This window comes from Polyodon spathula, chromosome 3, assembly GCF_017654505.1.
Source record: "Polyodon spathula isolate WHYD16114869_AA chromosome 3, ASM1765450v1, whole genome shotgun sequence".
In the NCBI taxonomy this organism is placed as follows: domain Eukaryota; kingdom Metazoa; phylum Chordata; class Actinopteri; order Acipenseriformes; family Polyodontidae; genus Polyodon; species Polyodon spathula.
This window is the reverse complement of record NC_054536.1, coordinates 43,540,632-43,563,979: the sequence shown is the minus strand read 5'-3', so window position 1 is coordinate 43,563,979 and position 23,348 is coordinate 43,540,632. Positions and strand designations below refer to the sequence as shown.

Here is a 23,348-nt window from a genome sequence, read left to right as displayed (position 1 = left end):
AACAAGACATAACAAACAAGACACACATGACAAACACAGTATCCAGGCGATGCCATAGCTAGGGTCATTACATAGTCCACACAAAGGGCTTTTCTTTCTGCAGGTGGCTGTGCAGGTGGGCAGTGATGGTGGCAGAGCCCTGCACAAACCTAAGAAGCAAGCCCCTGTTGGCATGGGTTGATAGGTATGGGCCAGTCCCGGACAGACTCAATCTTGCTGGCCTCCGTGCTGATGCCCTCCTCTCCGATCTGGTGCCCTAGAAAAGTGACCTCTCTATGCATCAGCAGGCATTTCCCCTGGTGCAGCTTGAGCCCCGCTGCCCTCACTCGCCGGATCACCTCTCGCAGGGAAGCCAGGGCTGCCTGGAAGGTCCTCCCATGGACCAGTAGGTTGTCCAGTTAAATCAGGCATTCTGTGGGGGGCACTCCATCCAATACCTTCTCCATCAGCCGCTCGAACATTGCAGGGGCATTGCAAAGGCATTACTGTGAACTGCCATAGCCCTCGGCCAGTGGAGAAGGCAGCCTTGGGTCATGCAGAGGGGGTCAAAGCTACCTGCCAGTAGCTGCTTCGGAGGTCAAGAGAGGAGAACCACCGGGACCCGGACACCAGATCCAGGGACTCATCGATGCGGGGGAGGGGGTATGAGTCCTTCTCTGTCAAATCATTCAAGCGCCTATAGTTGACGCAGAAGCTTCCTTCTTGTTCAATTATTCTGGCCTTTCATCTTCTGAAGGACTTGTTCTGCAGCCTCCTGCCATGCCAGTGGTTGTCGACAAGGGCATAACTTAATGGGACGAGCCTCTCCTTTCTCGATCTGGTGTTGGACCAGGTATGGCCGGCCCACATCCTCCAAAGTGGCAAAGCTGGAAAGATACTCAAACAACAGTTCCCACAACTGGGCCTGCTGCTCCAGGCAAAGCTCCTCGCAATTCTAATGCCAGACTGTGGTCACCATGGCAACAGTGGGGTCCTCTGCTGGGGCTGACAAGGCCCTGTTAAGAGAGCTTGATCCTATATGAGCTGGAAGAAAGCAAGAGGGGGGAGGGGGTTGATTCCTCTGAACTTGCCTGGGCCGGGGAATGGCTGAGTTCCCCCATACCAGCAGCTCCATGTTCTCATTGCTCCAGGGCAAGGACACCATCACTTGGGCAAGTACCCTCTCCGGGCCAGCTACCTGACATTAGCCGCCAGTATGCCCAGTTTCTTTCCTGTGTCTCGGGTGCAGTTAGTCAGGCACAGGCACAGGCCGACTGCAGGCCCTACTCTCCCGAAAAGATACTCTAGAGCTGCGGTTAGCACCCCCGGTCCAACACTACCTGCAGTGCTTCTCCCTCCAATCCAGCTGCCAGCTGCCCTGTTTTCTCAGTCGGCCCCCAGCCATTAGTGAGTGCCGTCATTCTGAATTTAGCGTGGTATGCCTCCCATGAGGAAGCTTCAACAGGAGACTCTACTGTTGTAGCCAGTTCATTGCAAATTCTACCTGCATCCAGGTTATTATTCTTATTTATGTATTTTTTTAAAGTTTTCCAACCAAGCAGATATTAGTGTGACACTGGAACTATTTTTGTCAGAGAGGGAAGCAGAATGTCGTTTCACTTTGTTTTGACTTTATTTATTTATTTTGGTACTGTATGCCAAATAATAAAAACATTTTAAAAAGTGCTTTGAACATGAATTGGTTTGGAATTGTCCTTTATCGAAACTGCATGGAAAATATGTCTTTACTGATAAAAAATTAAATTAATAAATAACAATAACTTGAAACAAACCATGCAGCTACTTCACAATAACCAAGACACTGAATGCATCTCGGGCAGGCAGCAAGTACAGCTACAAAGTTATGCACGGTGATGTGCTGTAACGGGGCTGACGGTGGTGGGCTTGCGCTGTACTGGGTCACGCGGTGGTGGGCTTGCGCTGTACTGGGTCACGCGGTGGTGGGCTTGCGCTGTACTGGGTCACGCGGTGGTGGGCTTGCGCTGTACTGGGTCACGCGGTGGTGGGCTTGCGCTGTACTGGGTTACGCGGTGGTGGGGTTGCGCTGTACTGGGTCACGCGGTGGTGGGCTTGCGCTGTACTGGGTCACGCGGTGGTGGGCTTGCGCTGTACTGGGTTACGTGGTGGTGGGGTTGCGCTGTATTGGGTCACGCGGTGGTGGGGTTGTGGTATTAGACGTGCTTTAGGGTCCGGATATGGAGAGATTGTCGATATATTGTCTTCTCTTGCGAACTATGCACTTGATACTGTTACTTTACCTAATATTATACTATTGAAATATGGCACTTGTATATTAAAACACTACAGTGCTGTTTGGAAAATGCAATATCAATTTGCATTTAAATAAGGGTATTACCAGTTACATCAATATCTTTCCTATTGTTTTGGGGCTGCAAATGTGCAGAGCACTTGTAACAAGCCGGGCTCCCCCCTGAATACAGTATAGAGAGCAGGCGCTCAGTCTGAACCTGAGACTCACTGGATTGAGTACAGGTATGTGAACACGGTAGACTGTGATCTGCCACCACCTTTAATACCCGGGAGGGCTGGTAAGCTACACTAAAAGCAGGTTGATCAGAGTGAGGCGGAAGGAATAAGGGACTCCAGAGAGCAGTATTAAATATTATAAGAAAGGTCTTTATTTGAGAAAAACACACACACACACACACACACACATTCATGCACAGCCCATGGAGGGTGTGTGAGGAACAGAACCGGATGGCCCAGACCAACAACGTCCCCCACCTGAATGTGCGCAATAAAGTGAACTAACTCAAAATGTAAAAAAAAAAAAAAAAAAACCCATAAATAATTAAATAAATAAATAAATCAATAAACAAGAAAACACAAACAAAATACTTATTAGAGTGTCAATGAGTGAAATTCCAAGTCAATACAAAATTCCTCTATATAAAATAAAGCACCCAAACATAAAACAGGCAAGTGCCACAATCAGTCTGTGCCATGCACTCCAGCAGAAATCAAGAGCTGCCCACACACACCACGCACCGACCAAATACATAAGCACTCCCACTTTATTAACTAACTCTTTTTCCTATCCAGTCATTCACTCTGACACACACACATTAAAACATATAACAATTAGTCAGTTAACAACAATTACAAATAGACAAGAGTGCACTGCAACGATATATTTTTGGATGTGACTTCTATGAGTAAGAAAATTACTAGATATTTTTGCACCCCAAAAAGCAACTAGGGTGCTTAACAAAAACAGTGTAGTGGCTTTTGTTTTTCAGATTAGTCTGCCTGCTATGGTTATTGCTCAGACCTGAAGACTAAAGCATGACAAGGCAAAGGTCAGCATGCAGCTAAAGACATCAACCAACACTAAGGAATGAAATGCACAAGTACATGAGAACTAGAAGCATATGTGGAAGTGTGGAAGGGTGGTGGGCAATTCATTGACAAGGAGACAGAACTTTTAGTTGTAATGCTGCTCAGGCGCACTGATTTATTTCAGCCTGCAAAGGGTGCTGTTGTCAGTGGATTGAGTACCGGCAATGGTAAACAAGACCACGGGTATACCAGTCCAGGTACAGCGGCTCTCAAAAGTATTCAACCACCTTGGACTTTTCCACATTTTATTGTGTTACAACATGTAATCGAAGTGGATTTAATGAGGAGTTTTGCCACTGATCAACATAAAAAAAGCCCATAATGATAAAGTGAAAAATAAAATCTACACATTGTTCTAAAGTAATTCTAAATACAAAACAGAAAATAATTGAATGCATAAGTATTCACCCTCTTGAGTCAATATTTGGTAGAGGCACTGTCACAGAGACGGCCGAAGTGGGCGGCGTCAGAACCAGGAAAAGGTAATGAAATACACAGAACACAGGACGGATGAAAAATGAAATGATGATGGCGCTTGCTTGCGCCGGTTTATTGCAAAATAAAAGGGTTGAACAAACAAACAGAAAAAGGACACGGCACTGGTAGCCAAAATAAAACAGACAAACAAAAACGGACTAATACTTAACAAAAACGGTGAGCAGCTAGACACACTAACAAACAAGGTGAGTTTTAAATAAACAAGTATCGTGCTGGTCCCACCAGCACGTAATAGCAATTGAAATATCTAACTCTTTATCCTCCTCTCTCTCCCGTTCCCTACTCACCGAACACTCAACCGCCAGTATGTGACAACGTGCATCTATATATACTATTGTGCTGGGATTCAATTACCAATTAATTATTCACTTGAATCCCAGCACGTGAATTAATAAAGTGCAATTCCCCGTGCTCACATATTACTACATTTTACTTGCACGTGAAGTGCTGTGCAATCCTCGTGCCTAAATACACATATACATTTTTAAACACTCGTGTTACACAGACCCGTTTATATCCCGTGTACCAATGTCTATACACCAACATTTAAACACACCACACGCAACACATAACAGATAATATACACAGGGGCGGGCACTTTGTTACATATACCCCCTCCTGTGCAAAGCACACATGGCCTCAATGGCCACCTCCCCCCTTAAAAGCCCAAAAGTCCCGCCCAAAGTCCTTGGCCAGGACCAGAGGCTTCCAGGGGCCCACAGGTCGTAATGCTGTCAGCAGGGTAGCATTCTCCTGCCAGGGTAGTCCTAGCAGCGGAAAGGCTGCTTGGGGTGTGGTCTCCTGACCTTCCCCCTCCTTCGGCGCCGGCAGCTCCCCTTGGTGGGGCTTCAACCACCGTTCTTCCTGCAGGGAAGAAACTGCAGAGGGAGCAGGTCTCCGGACCTCCCCCACGATCTCCGGCGGAGAAACTGCTGCTGGGGTTGGCGGTCTCCAGACCTCCTCCCCCTTCTCCGGCAGCGAAACTGCTGCTGGGGTTGGCGGTCTCCAGACCTCCTCCCCCTCCTCCGGCAGCGAAACTGCTGCTGGGGTTGGCGGTCTCCAGACCTCCTCCCCCTTCTCCGGCAGCGAAACTGCTGCTGGGGTTGGCGGTCTCCAGACCTCCTCCCCCTTCTCCGGCAGCGAAACTGCTGCTGGGGTTGGCGGTCTCCAGACCTCCTCCCCCTTCTTCGTGGCCGGCAGCTCCCCTTCGTGGGGTTCCGGCCACAGTACTTCCGGCTGTGATGCGGAGCGGCGGGCAACCCCAGGCGATGCAGAGCGGCGGGCAACCCCAGGCGATGCAGAGCGGCGGGCAACCCCAGGCGATGCAGAGCGGCGGGCAACCCCAGGCGATGCAGAGCGGCGGGCAACCCCAGGCGATGCAGAGCGGCGGGCAACCCCAGGCGATGCAGAGGCATCCTTGGGCGAAGCGAGGCTGGCATCCTTGGGCGAAGCGAGGCTGGCATCCTTGGGCGAAGCGAGGCTGGCATCCTTGGGCGAAGCGAGGCTGGCATCCTTGGGCGAAGCGAGGCTGGCATCCTTGGGCGAAGCGAGGCTGGCATCCTTGGGCGAAGCGAGGCTGGCATCCTTGGGCGAAGCGAGGCTGGCAGTCAGGACAAGCTGGGGTGCGGGTGTTGGACCTCTTTTCGGCCACTGCAGCCGGGAGGTTCTTCCCCGTGCTTCCCTCAGCAGCCTATGCAAGGGCTGCTGAGGACCTCCAGCATCTAGTCCTGGCCCTTGTGGTGCAGGGAGAGGCAGCTCCTGCTCCTCTCCCCCTGATGGAGGTGGAGGCAGAGGAAGCTCCAGCTCCTCTCCTCGTGATGGTGGGGGAAGTGATACCAGCAGGCATTCACCCTCTGCTGGTGGGGGAAGTGATACCAGCAGGCATTCACCCTCTGCTGGTGGGGGAAGTGATACCAGCAGGCATTCACCCTCTGCTGGTGGACAGGGACCCAGCAGGCATTCACCCTCTGCTGGTGGACAGGGACCCAGCAGGCATTCACCCTCTGCTGGTGGGGGAAGCAGGCATGATACCAGCAGGCATTCACCCTCTGCTGGTGGGGGAAGTGATACCAGCAGGCATTCACCCTCTGCTGGTGGACAGGGACCCAGCAGGCATTCACCCTCTGCTGGTGGCGGAGGCAGAGGCAGCTCCTGCTGCTCTCCCCCTGCCGGTGGAGGTGGCGGAGGCAGAGGCAGCTCCTGCTGCTCTCCCCCTGCCGGTGGAGGTGGCGGAGGCAGAGGCAGCTCCTGCTGCTCTCCCCCTGCCGGTGGAGGTGGCGGAGGCAGAGGCAGCTCCTGCTGCTCTCCCCCTGCCGGTGGAGGTGGCGGAGGCAGAGGCAGCTCCTGCTGCTCTCCCCCTGCCGGTGGAGGTGGCGGAGGCAGAGGCAGCTCCTGCTGCTCTGCGCCTGCCGGTGGAGGTGGCGGAGGCAGAGGCAGCTCCTGCTGCTCTGCGCCTGCCGGTGGAGGTGGCGGAGGCAGAGGCAGCTCCTGCTGCTCTGCTCCTGCCCATGGAGGTAGGAGCGGCGTGTAGTCTCCTGGTGGTGGAGGTGGAGGTGGGAGCGGTGTGTAGTCTCCCCTTGATACAGGGGACTGGTGCGGCTCTCCCTCCCTTGCAGGAGACTGGTGCGGCTGTCCCTCCCTTGCAGGAGACTGGTGCGGCTGTGGAGACAGCGGTGGGACCTCTGCCTTCCTCTTCCCCTTTCCCCTTCTCTGCCACCTCCTCACCTTCCTCTCCTGCGGCAGTTCCTCCTCTCCTTCCTGGTAGGGGCAGCGCACCACCGGGTGCCCAAACTCCCCACAGGCAAGGCACCAGCCCTGGTCCTCCAGACCACCGAGGAACTCCTCCAGGTCCTGGCAGCCATCTCTCCAGTCCCAGCCTTCCATGTTTTATATTTTTTTTTTGTTGTTGCTGTGGTTTTTTTTTTTTTTTTTTGACAAAACACCTCTCCTGGTCTGACGCTTGGAGGCGCTGTTATCCCACGCAGGACACCACGTGTCACAGAGACGGCCGAAGTGGGCGGCGTCAGAACCAGGAAAGGTAATGAAATACACAGAACACAGGACGGATGAAATGAAATGATGAAGACGCCTGTTGGCGCCGGTTTAATGCAAAATAAAAGGGTTGAACAAACAAACAGAAAAAGGACACGGCACTGGTAGCCAAAATAAAACAGACAAACAAAAACGGACTAATACTTAACAAAAACGGTGAGCAGCTAGACACACTAACAAACAAGGTGAGTTTTAAATAAACAAGTATCGTGCTGGTCCCACCAGCACGTAATAGCAATTGAAATATCTAACTCTTTATCCTCCTCTCTCTCCCGTTCCCTACTCACCGAACACCCAACCGCGAGTATGTGACAACGTGCATCTATATATACTATTGTGCTGGGATTCAATTACCAATTAATTATTCACTTGAATCCCAGCACGTGAATTAATAAAGTGCAATTCCCCGTGCTCACATATTACTACATTTTACTTGCACGTGAAGTGCTGTGCAATCCTCGTGCCTAAATACACATATACATTTTTAAACACTCGTGTTACAGACCCGTTTATATCCCGTGTACCAATGTCTATACACCAACATTTAAACACACCACACGCAACACATAACAGATAATATACACAGGGGCGGGCACTTTGTTACAGGCACCTTTGGCAGCAATTACAGCCATGAGTCTATTTGGATAAGTCTCTACCAGCTGTGCACATCTGGACACTGCAATTTTTGCCCATTCTTCTTTGCAAAATTGCTCAAGCTCCATCAAGTTGGATGGGGACCTTTGGTGAACAGCAATTTTCAACTCTTTCCACATATTCTCAATTGGATTGAGGTCTGGGCTTTGACTGGGCCACTCCAGGACATTGACCTTTTTGTGTTTAAGCCACTCTGGTGTGGCTTTGGCTGTATGTTTGGGGTCATTGTCTTGCTGGAAGATGAATCTTCTCCCAAGTCCCAGGCCTCTTGCAGACTTCAGCAGGTTTTCCTCCAGGATTTCTCTGTACTTTTTTGCATCCATTTTGCCCTCTATCTTCGTGAGCTTTCCAGGCCCTGACGCAGAGAAGCATCCCCATTGCATGATGCTGTCACCACCAGCAAGGGATGGTGTTCTCAGGATGACGTGCGGTGTTAGGCTTGCGCGAAACATAGCGCTTTGTGTTGAGGCCAAAAAGCTCTATTTTGGTCTCATCAGACCATAGAATCTTCTTCCACTTGGTCTCAGAGTCTCCCACATGCTTTCTGGCAAACTCTAGCCGAGATTTGCTGTGGATTTTTTTCAACAATGGCTTTCTTTTTGCCACTCTCCCGTAAAGGCCAGTTTTGTGAAGCACCTGGGCTATTGTTGCAGTATGCACAGTGGCTCCCAGCTGAGCCATGGAAGACTGTAACTCCTTTAGAGTTGCCATAGGCCTCTTGGTGGCCTCCCTGACTAGTGCCCTTCTCGTCTGGATAGTTTTTGAGGAGGGCCTGTTCTAGACAGATTCACAGTTGTACCATATTCTCTCCACTTCTTAATAATGGACTTTACTGTGCTCCGGGGGATATTCAATGCCTTGGAAATGTTCTTATATCCTACCCCTGATTGGTGCTTTTGAAGAACCTTATTCCAGATTTGCTTTGATGATGTAGTTTTTGTTAGGAAATGTACTAAGCAACTGTAGGACCTCACAGAGACAGGTGTATTTAACCTGAAATCATGTGATACACCTTAACTGCATACAGGTGGACTCCATTCTACTAATTATGTGACTTCTAAAGACAACTGGTTGCACCAGAGCTTATTCAGGTGTGTCACAGCAAAGGGGATGAATACTTATGCAATCAGTTATTTTCTGTTTTATATTTGTAATTAATTTAGAACAATTTGTAGATTTTATTTTTCACTTTGACATTATGGACTTTTTTCTGTTGATCAGTGACAAAAACTCCTAATTAAATCAATTCTGATTCCATGTTGTAACACAATAAAAAGTGGAAAAGTCCAAGGGGGGGTGAATACTTTTGAGAGCCACTGTGCACAGTCCAATGCAGGTACACTTGCAGGCGCTCTGGAAATAATAAATCACAAAGGACAAAAGGCGAAAGAAAAAGGGAAAATAAAACACAGAAATAAAACTACAAAATAAAGGTGTTGCACTCGGCAGCATCACCCCAATCGTCGCTATCCGCACGGCCCTGGTCTCCGTCCTACGCTACGGTGTTCGCTCCACCTATACATGTTTCAGTGTCTGCCCAAGGATTCCCTGATTTCTACAATCTTTCCTTTTCCAATGTTTTTTTTTGTTATTTACTTTGTTTTTGTTTAACCGGTTGTGCTCGGTCTGGCAATCCCAGCTTCCGCCAGCTGACTCGTTTCATCTTAGAGGGCAGCCTGAGGGAACAGAGCTTAATCTTTATAGGGCCAGCAATCCCCCAAGGCCCCCCTCTCAGCCACTCAAAGAGAGGGAGAGCCACGAGAGGTCTCAGAGAGAGTGGTTGTCGGGCTTGACCCATGTCACTGCCATCACCAACAGGCGAATGTTGTAAGGCTGCTGCCCTCTTACTGCAGCACTATGAATGCGCCCGGAGAGTCAGCGCAGGTCTCCTCCGTTACAGGAAGCTACTGTAAATCATTTGGGGTACAAAAATACAATCTCTTTTCCTTATTATAAGATTCGGTTTAGGGCCAGAAACTGGTATGTGTCCAAAACGTGACCTGCGTAGGAGAGAAAAGGGTACGCTGTCAGAAAGTGATACAGTTGTATTTCAAGTACTTAACACATGTACCAGTTTATGGCGGTTGTTTTTAATTTAACTGGGTGGGAGCAGCGTGTAGTCTCCTGGTGACGGGGGTAGGAGCAGTCTGTAGACTCCCTTCACTTGCAGGGGACTGGTGCGTCTCTCCCTCACTTGCAGGGGACTGGTGCTTCTCCATTTCCCTCTTGAGCTGTGGACACACCGGCTTCTTCGCCTTCTTGGCTCCCCCCTCCTTCCCTTCTTCGGGACCGACAGTTCCATCTCTTGCCCTGGAGGGGGTTGGTCGGGTGACATGTGCCTGACCTCGCCGACAGCAAAGCACCACTCCTCCCCTTTGAGGCAGGTGAGGCAGGTTTCCTGATCCACCTGCGGCAATGGTACGGCCTTCAGGCGGATCCACTCCTCCGCTGTCTCCACTTCACCCTGATCGAAGGCCTGCACAAAAAGGGGGTCATATGGGCACACATCAGGGAGGTGCCCGTACTCCAGACAGGCGAGGCACCATGTAGCCCCTCCTTCCATTAACCCCCTCTGATGCTCATGCAACCTCTCCATCTACTCCTCCACTTTATCCATTTCTTTTTTTTTCCCCAAACACAAAAAAAAAACACTCCTGTTGCAAAAAAATAAAAAGGTTCATCCGCCGTATTCCTGGTCTGACGCTTGGAGGCGCTGTAATCCCACTTCTGGACACCAACTGTGAATAGGATGGCTTTGCAGGGGTGACGTCAGACCAGAAACACACTCCACAACAAGGACTGGCAGATGAAAACTGAGACACAATTACTGCGCTACAAAATATTTAAACAAAAACAGCACACCAAAACAGGTCAATGCACTTGCAGCCAAAATAAAAAGGTAAACAAAACGGACAACACTAAACAAGACAGTGGACAAACAGACAAGTACCGTGCTGGTATTGATCTAGCATGCTGTAGCAATTGCTTATATTTTTAAACTACCTCTCCTCTCTCTCACCCGTTCTCCACTTCCCGAACACACAACCCCCAGTGAGTGAAAACATGCTGCTTTTATGCAGCTGTACCGAGACTCGATTGCTAATCAATCATTCAACTGAGTCTCGGTACAACTGCACGTGAATTAATTAAGTGTAATTTCCCGTGCTCACATATTACATTTTACCTGCACGTGAAGTGCTGTGCAATCCTCATGCCTAAATACAAATTACACATTATAACACTTCTGCTCATAACCCATATCTGTATCCTTTGTGTTATATACATAAACACCAACATTAACACACTACATACAACATAAAACACTAATAAACATAAAGGGGCTGGATACTCCACCACAGCATTGTAAAAAGTTTGATTTGTATGACACATTTCAAATAGATAAATAAATAAATATATACAGTCCATCCTAAATTATACTGATGTGCTGGGTAGGCCAGGCAGATTCTGTTTGTTAATAGGTGAATTATTGTTTAGTTCTGTAAAAGGTATCGCCTCTCCTTCTCGTTGTCTAATAAGTTATATAAACATTAAATAAATGCATGCTGCATGCATTTACTCATACTGTAGCCTAACCCTTATGGACAATACAGCACTTTTAATGCACTTTAACTTGCACTTATCTGCTCCCTATTTACTGTATTTAATCCTGGATTTAATCCAATCTGTAGTATTTAGTATTTCACTTGCACTCGTATCTAACCCTGATGTAACAATCAGCTCTGTTATCTGCTCTTGAACTGCCCTGATATCAAATCATACTGTGTTTTGTATTTGCACTTATTAGGACTGAAGTCACTGTATTTTGTATCTTGCTCTTAATTATACTGTAGCTCTTAATATGTATTTTTTGTGTACAACTATGTCGCCCTGAGTAAGGGCGTTTGCTAAGAAATAAATAATAATAATAATAATAATAATAATAATAATAATAATAATAATAATAATAATAATAAATATAGCCCCCCAAGCAAAATTACTAAGGCTTCTTTTGTACCGCTGTTTTTAAGTCAGCAAAGCCATACTATCTCACACTAACCTAAGCAAACACAGAGAGGGCCGGCTTTTCACTTGTGAAAAGATATCTCCGTATCGCTATTTTTAAAACTACTACTAAATTATCTATTGTGCAAATTTATATTCTTGAGCTTATAACTTTACCAAGTATTTTTACACAATTATTATACCAAATTAATCATGATATATTGCTTGTTCCGAATTATTTTTGGTGTTTAAATATATCGCAGACTCTCGCATCTCTATTTGTGTTTCTTAATTTTATCAATGTTCCAAAAACGACATACCTGTGTTGAACAATCCCAGCCCCTGTTTACATACAGAATGTTCCTGTGTCTGCTGCTTTTACGAAAATATATCATGACAATTTCTCTCTCTTGTTATCCTTTTTGAGGGTAGTAAAATACACACAGCACACATTTAAATGCCTGCTCTTCACACAGGTCCACTTACCTGACATGGAAAATGATTCAAATGTATTGCCTGCGTGCCCGCACAAAGTGGGGTGTTGCCCTCTCAATTTTTTTGTTTTGACCCCTCTTATCAGGGAATATCTTGCTAAGGTGTATTTGTCTAATTGCAGTAGATTAGACAGAACCTCTATATGTTTTACGTCTTGTCATTAAAGTGGCCTCAAAAAATGTAAATAAAATTGACTAGGGGCTGCCCCTTACTCCCCTGGCGCTGGCCTTGGTATTAAATATATTAATTTATTTTAATAAATGTTTATTAATTGTGTAAATGTATAGTTGAGAAACAATGTACTGAGTTGTTTTCTGTTATAATGGTAAAATGTTACACATTTATTAGGATTTAGTGTGGTTTTTTTTTATGTAATGGATTAAGTAAAAGACAATGGGAAAATGGGACATTGGTAAATACGTAGGGTGACCAGATAAGCGGGATTGAGCTTGTTTTTGATAGTTGCTGGTTGGAATTTGCATAAACACCCATACTCTAACAGGGGTTCCCTTTCAAGTAGAATGACAACCATTACCGAACGGGAAGAGCCTCTCTGACCTGTCAATCACTGAGCATATGTAAAAAGGCTGCCCTATCAGGGCCCTGCTGAAGAGGGACGTCCTCACAGTAGCATATAGCCATTTTCTCTCTCACCTCAATGAGACAACACCTAGATTGCTTTGTGCTCTCTTTGCACGGTGAAAATGCTTAAAATTGAGTAACCTGCAAAGCGGATTCACTAAGGTAAGCTACAACATTTACGAGTATTTTGAGATTGCTAGTTGCCTTAGTCTCACTTCGGTAGACTCTACTAAACAGAACTGGTTTCGATCCTTCTATGGAGATTGGCGCTAAGCTTTTATTCTTTTTATTACCTTGTGTATTTCTTACTTTGAGTCGCATGAGCTATTGTGGCATCTGCTGTACGGTGACCCCGCTATCACGCGATGCCATCCCCGACGACGATTGACTCAGCTCCAGCTACCATCCAGCTCGGGCCTACTGCACCCTTCTCAGCCTCAGGACTCACTTATTGCCTACCGCGCTCCTCCTTGGCACCGACGCCGACTGACTCGGCTACAACTGCTTGGCACTGACTGTACTCTTCCTCGGTACCTACCGAGCTCTTCCTCGGCGCTGACCCCGATTGGTTCATCCCCACCTTGGCGCTGACACCGATGCCGATTACTCGGCACCAACTACATTCACTGACGGTGACAGCTCAGCACTGAAGTCTACTGCTCGGTACCGATGCCCGCGCGCCTTGTCAATGCGCTCTGCAGGGTCCTGCTGGTTTTCACCAGTGTGAAGCGAAGCTCCCAAGGGAGGATGGGCACACTAACTGTGTCCAGTGTTTGGGACCGGATCACGCAGACAGGGCCCTGACAGGAGAGATGGACTGCTCCCCTTTCCGACAGTTCTCTAATAGAACCAGGCGCAGAAGGGCAGCCCTCTCCCCAGAGAATTTCCATTCCTTGGGGCAGGAAAGGATACGGTCTGTTGTCCAGGGCCCTTCCTAAAGAACCTCCGGAACCCCGTCTACTACAGTGACAAGGGAGCGCCCCCATACCCCTGGTTCATCCTCCCCTACCCCACCACCAGTGCGGAGGCGTAAGCGCCCCTCTGCGGAATCGTGGTGGACACCACCGAGGCGGCAACACTCAAGAGGGTGCTCACAGGGAGGTAGGCGATCACCGTGGAGGTACTGCTCTCCTTCTTCCCTTCCGCGCTTCCCTTTCAGCGTCTCGGGAGAAACGTTTTCTGTCCAACATGCAACATGCAAAAACGGCACCCACACCATGCCCTCCCTCTCTGTGAGACCTTTGTGGAGCTGGTTCGCACTTCCTGGAACCACCCGGCGTCTGCTCCCTCTGGCTCCAGAACAGTGGAGTCCCTGCTGCACCCCGCCGGAGCCCAAAAAGCTGGCCTGGGTACGTTCCCTCCCATCGGGGACATGAGGGGACAAAGACCCTACCTGCCCACCCAAGCCATGCCTGACAACTGATGCAATGCTAAAAAAGCATATGCTTTAGGCGCGCTGTCGATGAGAGCGGCAAACGCCATGTCCACTTTGGTGCTCTACCAGTCTCAGTTGACGGCAACAGTGTAGGAGCAGGCAACGGAGACAGATGTGGGGGAGCTTCAGGTGGTGATGGTAATGATGACTGACCTGATGGAGGAGTTAGGTCAGGCATTAGGGAGGTCTCTGGCGGCCCTGGTGGCCACCTGCCGACATATTTGGCTGCACCAGGCCAAAGTGGTGGAGACAGAGAAGGCTGCATTGCTGATGTCCCTACAACCCCGGGGCAGACATTAGGAGTGACTGTGGATGTGAGCCTTGAGAGGTCCCACAAGGCCACGGAGATCGCTCAAAGTTCTCACACCATCCTGCCTATTGCCAGCGCCCTAGGTGGCCTTCCCAGCCTGCTAGGGTAACTGGGCCTTAACGCCACCCTCCACTTTAGGCTAAACAAGCAGGCAGTGGAAAAGCTGGCGGCAAGGGACCACCGCCGGCCAAGGGTAACCGGTTCTCCGGCTGGAGACCGAGGCTGGGGACGGTCCACCTCCCCCGTGTGGACAACAGAGCAGCAGACCTCCTGTCCAGAGGAGCTCCAGACAGCTCGGAAAGGAGACTGCACCCTCAGGTTGTGAAACAAATTTGGGAGAGGTTTCGCACAGTACAAGTCGACCTCTTTGCCACAGCCGAGTCCACTCATTGCCCCCTATGGTTCTCTATAAAGAGAGAAGGGGGTCCCCTGGGAGTAGATGCGCTAGCTCACCCCTGGCCACAGGGGCTCTTGTATGCGTTCCCTCCGTACCGTTATTGCCCCTGACACTAGAGGATCAAGGTGGAGAAAGCCCAGGTTTTGCTGGTCACACCCAGATGGCCGAGGTGTCCTGGTTTGCTCTCCTCTCCAACATGTTGTGGGGCCAACCATGGCAGCTCCTGCTCCACAAGGACCTCCTGAGCCAAATGGAGGGGTTGTTATGGCACACGAACCCGGCCCAGCTCCAACTCTGGGTTTGGCTGTTGAATGAAGCCATCTATCCAGACGAGGTCTGCCAGACAGTAGTAGAGACACTACAGTCTGCTAGGGCGCCTAGCACCAGAGCCCAGTATTCGTATAAACAGGTTTTCTAAAACTGGTGCATTGCTGGGGGTGACGACCCTATGACTTGCCCTATTGAGACAACTCTAACCTTCTTACAGCACCTGTTTGATGCAGAAAAATCTGCATCTACTCTGAAGGTCTACTTGGCAGCAATATCGGTGTGCCACGATAAAACTGACTCTGTGTCTGCTGGGGCACACTTCCTGGCAGTGCAATTTCTTAAAGGGGCCCAGAGGCTCCATCCTCCAACAAAAAGCATGGTTCCTAAGTGGGATCTGAAGCTGGTGCTGGGGATCCTTACGGGTCCCCCATTTGACCCCATGGTCTCAGCAGAGCTGCACAGAAGAGTAAGTGAGCTTCATGCGCTGTCTATTGATGACACCTGTATGGCTTTTACTGGTAATAACTCACAGGTAATATTAAGAACCCAGCCTTTTTGCTAAAGGTGATTTCTTCATTCCATATTAACCAACCAGTGGTTTTGGAAACTTTCAGACCTCCCCTGCATGAGTCAGAGGAGGATCACAGACAACACACGCTTTGTCCTGTCCGGGCTCTGCGCTGTTACCTGGATAGCACAGCGTCCTGGAGACAGTCCAGCCAGCTGTTTGTCTGCTATGGGTCCTGTTCTAGAGGTCAAGCCATGTTGAAGCAACGTCTGGTGCACTGGGTGTCAGATGCCATATGCTTGGCATATGCACAGATGGACTCCCCCATGCCAAGGGACATTACGGCCATTTCATCAGGGCCCAAGCAACTTCGTGGGCTCTCTTTCATGGCGCTTCCTTGGATGAGCTTTGCAATGCTGCTACATGGACAGGTAGTCAGACATTTGCGCGTTTTTACTGCCTTGATGTTGCAAACCGAGCGAGGCCCTCTCTGGGCTCTAGGGTGTTGCAGGCGGCATGCCCTTAGGCATCATAAGGGCTCTGAGGCTATCGCCGTGGGGTTGTACTATCGGTAACCTGGAGCCTCGACACCTTTGGAACAGCTTCCCATTCGGTAATTGTTGTCATTCCACTTGAAAGGGAACGTTATATATATATATATATATATATATATATATATATATATATATATATATATATATATGATGCCCTATCAGGACCCTGCTGTGAGGGGGAAGTCCCTGCCACTTCCTGCTGAAGAGGGACGTCCTCACAGTAGCATATAGCCATTTTCAAAATCGAAGGCCAGCTGGGGACACAACCGCGAAGGGTAATGGTTGTCATTCTTTTCAGGGAACCAGGGTTATGGTAATAACCTAACGTTGCAATTGTTTTAAAGAACGAGGTCGCTATTTTTCTGTCAGAAGTCTGGCAACCCTGGACCAGAAGTCCCGGGTTTCCATTAAATGTCACGGTGTCCCTACATTTCGCTAAAAATCTTTAAAAAGTCCCGGTGCAGTGTTATAAAGAGTACATCGTCCCAATGTGGTACGCGGACCAAAACTGTGTGTTAGAGAGTGGAACGTTGTCACATTGAAAGTAGTTAATCAATTGCGATGTGATATGTTTTCCTATTGTCAGACAGAGGTGCATTTAGCATTAATTAATTATACTTTTTTTTTTTTTTGTACCAAACTTAAACTGGAAACAATCAATTTCACTAAAAAGAAAAAAAAAAAAGCGAGAAGTACACCACAAAGTTGCAGAAGTGAAAAAAATGTACAAGACCCAAAGTATTGCATATGATAAATACTTGCATACTATTTTCTTAATGGCGGAAAAATAAGATACATTCAATTAAAGGCGAAAAAGACCAAAAACAGCATAACCTACCAGATTTGAACGGGCACTTCCGTGTTTTCTAAGCATAAATTGCTGAAAAGTTGTTACGCTTGCGCGAGCAAATGCAATTTGCTGCGCACTTTTTATCTGCGTACCTGAAAATAACACTACACCGGGTTTCAGCCACTTCTTGTAGCGCAATACACTCCAAATCCTTTTGGCAAAATAAGGTAAACAGCCGCTTTTACTTTATAGAACCTACAATGAAAACAAAATAAAATTTAGAAAAACAAGGTCAAGAACATTATTTATTTATAAAGTGATAACATAGGCGTACGTGCTTATTCCTCAGTGCGCCATGGGTTTTCATTTAGTTTATATTCAATATGGATCTACAATTGTGTGTAATAGGGTAATTTAGAAGCTGTTCAGTTCTGGCGAGATTTAGCCAAGACATTACAGCGAGAGGTTGCAAGCACACCAACAACGTCAATAAATATACAGCCTGAGTGAGTAAAGAAAAATACCAAAACCTCGTGTATTTTTTAATTATTTAATTTATATATACATCTGATTATTTTAAAATTAGGCATCTAAAAAACGTAGAGAACAGTGTCTCATGCAGCTCTGCAAACAAAACGTGAGAAAATTGTAATTGTTACAAAATATTACAGAACTTCAAAGTAGCACAATACTTAATGACTTGCACAGTCAATGGCGTGGTTTGCCGAAGGCTGTGTTTATGTTTCCAAGCTAAGGATCAGTGAATGTTTTTTTCCCCATCAAGGCTAAAAAAAAAAAGAAACTGGCTGTGCAAAGATACCCGCAACAAAGCGTTCGTAACGTTATTGACACATTTATTGCATTTAGTATGGGGGTGGGCAGAACTGAAAGCCCCAGGCATACATAGATGAAAAATGATTAATCCCGAACTGCTGATGAAGCTTATTAGATATAGAAAAGTCTTGTAGCAGGAAAAAAAAAATAAAAATAAAATAAATTGTGGAATTGGGTGGATGACACACTGAATGAAAGCATCCAGCCCAGCAAAATCTGGATTGGGTGGAGTTGGGGTCAGAAGGGTATCAGGATCTTTCTAATCATAATCTCTCGCCTTGTGTGTGGCAACCGGACAAAAAGATTTTTTTTTTTTTTTTTTTTTTTTTTTTTTTGCGTGGAATCAATAACCCATGGCGGATTCTGCACACATCAGGCTGCCATTGACTTTGGTTACCTCTGGCTACAAAGAGAGAATATCAGCGGGGATGACCGAAGAAAAGCCCAAGAGGAAAGCTTTTTACCTGGTCAGAATGAAACCTATGAATAGCAAGGAGCATGTTAACAACAACGTGTCCTTCACGATTCATTGCAATATAGGCAAGGAGATCAAGCACATTTGCAGCAACTGCAGCCGTGGAAATGAAGCGCATGATGGTGGGTGAGCTGTAAAATTGTGTACAGTTTAGGGGAATATTCTCTCTTTCTGTTAGTGTGTGTGTGTGTGTAAAGGAACATAATATATTTTGATGTTTGGTCAGCGCTTATATGTACTGCAGGGAAAGGGGCTTGTGTTGTTATCAAGCCGGTTGCTGTCTTGGCATTACACAATATGCTGACCCCACAAAAAGCTTTGTTCTTTTATGCACCTCTGTTTTGTTATTGGCATTAACACGGAATGGCATTCTAATCAAGGTTTAGCTGATGTTTCTGTGCAGGACCTATGCAGAGAAAATGCTGATTTACGTCCTTTGGGATGCTTCGGGTTGAAGAACGGAGTTTTCTGTTAAAAAGGCTGTACCTAATACGGTGAGGGACAGAGATATGAGAACGGTGCTTGTTTTGTAGTGGTGAGCAGTGAAAACAAATGCGAGAAAACAATTTCATTTTATTGTAGCAGTTAGCATTTATGTGATGCACAAGACGAGACTGCCGAAAAGAAAATGGTGAAAACAGAAAAACCGGAAAGGCGCAATGCAAACTCTCTTCGGAGCTTAACTTGTAATACTATAAATTAAGGGTTATCGCAGGACTGTTTTTTCGTCACTACCATAAATACTTCTAAGCCATTATTATTATTATTATTATTATTATTATTATTATTATTATTATTATTATTGACACGTTGCATTTTTGTTTTGCATTTGCTACCTTAGTTGATTGGAAGTGCATGCTGTGTAGTTTAGTAGTCACTGTTGCGGATTAGCAGTGAATTTCGTGGTAAGGAGTGCGCGACTGCTTCTTCCCAGGAGCACCGGTGTTAGTGTCGTTTTGATGTTATACATGGATTTTTCCATAGAAGATAACTTAGAAGAAAGTCGGTGTTTACATGCAATAACACTACACCAGTTATTCCAATATGTAAAATTCTAGGAGGGATTAGCCTTTGGGAAAAAAAAAAGAACACTTTCATGATATACAGTGTAGTAGATATTCAAAATAAACTAGTGAACTACTCTATGAAGCATCAGGCAATTCGTTTATGTGCATGGCCTTTTTATACTTATTTGTATGGTTAACTAAGGAGGAATAACAAAAAAAAAAAACAGCCACAGATGTACTTTTTTTTCTAATAAACATTTTCAGATATTTCCAGGAGAAAGGATTGAGTTCATTCTTGATTTAAAACCCCCTTGTTCTATTTTTCTACTGTAGACTGACCCTCCTAGCATTGTCCTGTATCCAACAAGAACTACAATATAACCCACTGCTATTTTATTTCCACCATGTTCCATAGCTGTATCCTTCTACACAGTCTAGAATTAAACAGGCCCCAAAGAAGGTATAAGTTGAACACAAGCTTCCTGTCCCTTGAAACCTGTTTAACAAAATGTCAATATGTGAGCTGAATAGGTTTGTTCTTTGTTCAGTACCTCCTGCTTCTGCATTCAAAGCAACACAAGTTATAAGGTTACAACCCCCCCCCCCCCCCCCCCCCCTTCAAGTAAATAGTTATCTTAAACAGTATTGGGCAATACAGTCACTTTGACCCTTAGCCACTTTTTAAGCTTGTGTCTGTTTCTTTCATACTTCAGCATTCAGCACATGAATTATAGCTTGTACCATGAAAGTGTTTAATGATACATCCTTGGTAAGGAATGTTTTTTTTAAAATATTACTTTTTAAAGTCAAAATACAGTACCCAGGTCATTCTTCATTGTAATCCTACAATGCCTGCTACATGAAAAGGGGTAGAGACAGTAGCCTAAAATTATACTTAAATAACAGACAAAATACAATGGTGGGATAACAAGCACTCAGACAAAAACATGCATTTGGTAGGGCAGGACTTTGTATTTATTTTTGGATAAATACAATACCTAAACTTCAGACAAATTAACACTTTATTCTGTAACTTGTAAAGTTTCTCTTTGTCATGCCCGGGAGCATATACCCTACAAACAGTTAATGTCTCTGACTGTCTAATGTTATGTAGCACATCCCTTGGGTCCTCAGTTTTGGTTTCAGTCCTGAGTGATGTTCAGTTTATAATAAGGAAATTCGAGTCAGTACTATTATTATAGAGATCCAGTGTTTCTGGAGTGATAAACCGTTTACAATGGAAATGCTGACCTTTTTTTTCTCCTAAAAATAACTTTGTTTGTTTATTTTAAAGCCTTACCAAGAACCTGTTCTGCACTGCCTCAGATGTATAAAGGCCAACCTTGTTGTTTTATGAAAACAACGAACAAGTAAAACAAAGAAAACTAGCAGTATAATTTGATATGTCATATCAGATATGTTAAAGACAGTGAATTTGGGAGCAACAGCAGGTATTTTATTGTATTAATGTGATTTATTAGGTGCGTTTACACTGGCTCAAATATTCTGGATGGAGAGGATAAGAGGACAGATTCCGGTCACTTTTTGCCAGCATAAACGCTGCTGAGCTCGTTCTGGAATCCGTCCTCTTATCCTCTCAAATGTTGAGTTTGTATTCCGGACTGAGAGGACAAGAGGACAGATTCCAGTCATTTTTTTCAGTGTAAACAGGCTGAGGATGTATTCTGGAAAAATTTCAGAACTCCAGCTCCAACTCATAACATCTAAAAGGTAAGTGTAACACATTTCTATATTTTTTATATTAAGTATTGCTAATACGTTTGATATGTCAATTAACAGTAGTGGCTGCATGTTTTGTTTTTTATGTAGTTTACATTTTTCGATGTGTAGCGACTACTGGCTAAACCTAATTGTTTTGTATTACAGATTTTGAAATAATGTCTGAAGGACGCTTGTTCAGCTTCACTGATGAAGAAAGCAGGGTTTTAACATCTGTCTGGAGCGAAGGGAGGATCCAACGAGCACTAAATGGATAGTGAAAAAATCTGTCACTACAACAGGGCATTAGTTTCTTGTTTCTATTTCTTTCCCCCTCAAAGTACGCATGCTCAGAGTCTGCTCCTTTGAGAAGTACCCCCTGCTGTTTGAAGCAAGTGTAAATGCACCGTTCCGATACAGACTGTCCTAGAATCTTATCAGAAAGATTCTGGAGCGCTAGTCTAAACGCAGCTATTGATTCCTCCCAGCCGTTTAAGCTGGTGGATATACCCATGCGTTTCCAATTTATTTTAATTGATTAATGGTTAAGTTTGCAATCATAAAGGGTACTTTTGTTGTTTATTATCCACTACAGGAGATGTAAAGTACATCCTAAGCAAAGAACAGTGGTTTGCACACTTATGTTTTTATCCTTACTGTATATTGAGATTTGTTTGTCAGTTTTGTTGTGAAACTTGTTATGGGGATTCCTTATTGCAAGTTCTTTTATAAATATGTGTGTTTATGTTTTTCAATAAGTACGAGCCTTACTGTTACAAATTAATAGCGTATTGTATATAATAATATAAACGATCATTGTTTAAATTACAATATAAACTTCAGGTTTTTTTTTTTTAACATTAGCAAAATATGAAATGTTTCCATGTTTTAATAAAGCATGCTGTAGCTGCTCCATTTTCATTAAGCAATTCATCTCACTGTTTTAAAATGTTTTTTTGTTTTTTTTCTAGCAATATCTAAAATGTTTTTGTCCGAAAATGTACTTGTCTTGGGACAACACCAAAACACAAGAAAGAAGTTTTCAGATAAGTCCCCACATTCTGGACAACATTTAGGGGAGGGACTTGTTTAATTTCACTGTCAACATATATATTTAATTTACTAGTTTAAATTGGATCCTTAGATTCTAATAAATAGTGATTTGATTGCCTAATTCGGTTCAACGCATTCCCTCAAATAAGACATAAATCAGCTTACCAGGACTCTGTGGCCTTTAAGTTAGGCCTTGCAGTATATCCGTATCGTAAGTCTGAAGGCCTTTGATTGGTTGAGCCAATGAAGGCTGTATCTTGGGAACTGCTTTCCTGAATTTGATAGACGTGGACATTTGTTAGAAAATAAATGTTCCACATACTGTCAATGGATGTATTGGTAGTTCTGGGGTAAATACATGCCCCTTCCTCAATGAATACCACCTGCCCTTCATGGAAATTAGTGGTGTAAATCTGTAAAAAGTTGACAAGTACACAAGACACAATTAGGATTAAGACATTGTGATGAAGACTTATTTGAATAGATAGTGGAAGAGATAAACATTTCCAGCCGTTATTCCTTCTAGTTTTCAATCTAAATGCATAGGTTTAATCAAATACCATAGGGAGCCCATAACATTTATTTAATCCATGCAGAGCATAAGGAAGGTAATAGTAAAATGTTGAAACTAACACATAAAAAAATCATTACAAATTGAATAAGTGCTATCAATTTTATACTCCTTGAGTTTCATAAAGACACTACTTCATTTAGTAAATGTTTTGCTTTGTCAGCAAGGAAAGCATGAAGAGAAATGAGAAATACAGTATGATTTTTTTTTTTCTTGCCAGTTTCAAGTACTGTATACCTTTTGTTTTTCATTATATTTTTTTGTGGGTGCTGTTATATTTTGTTATGTCTATACAGAAACATAAAAGTGGAATTCTAGAAATGGGAAATATCATGGTGATACCATATATATACAGTGCCTATAGAAAGTATACAACCAAGGGTGGTGGGTAATTCACTGACACAGGAGACAGACAGGTGAATTTGGCAACACCGCACAGGTGCCCAGTTTTATTTCAGGGTGCTGTTTTTTCTTTAATCCCGCAGATGGCGCTGTGGGTCCATGGTCTGATTTACCAACGATAGTAAACAGAACCACAGGCATACCAAGCGATGGTACACAATACCGGCAACCTTGCAGGTGCTTCGAAACAATAATTCAAAACAGAAGGCACAAAGAAACAGGGAAAATAAAACAGTAACAAAAACTACAAAGAAAAGGTGCTGCAATTTGCAGCGATATCACGGTCACCGCTGCCCGTGCGACCCGGATAACCATCCTACACTGCCGGCTCACTAGCCTGCTCTGATATACTAATCGGGTCTGCCCAAGGGTTCCCCGCCC

The 23,348-nt window shown here is 45.3% G+C and overlaps 1 protein-coding gene across 4 annotated transcripts in view; it reads left to right on the top strand.

The window, feature by feature from the left end:
- Window positions 1–23,348, top strand: part of LOC121313113 (phosphatase and actin regulator 1-like) — a 330,299-nt gene that overhangs the window by 145,442 nt on the left and 161,509 nt on the right. Inside the window, exon 1 of one of the 4 annotated variants that reach the window (XM_041245293.1) lies at window positions 16,930–17,133. The exons of 2 other annotated variants lie outside the window; for them this stretch is intronic. Coding sequence is in view for 1 of the 2 variants with exons in the window: in XM_041245291.1 (XP_041101225.1) it covers window positions 18,094–18,337 (244 nt within the window). In the remaining variant the exon portion in view is untranslated. Of the gene's footprint in view, window positions 1–16,929; window positions 17,134–18,057; window positions 18,338–23,348 lie in introns of those variants that run through there. One more of the 4 variants, XM_041245291.1, reaches the window with a different exon arrangement.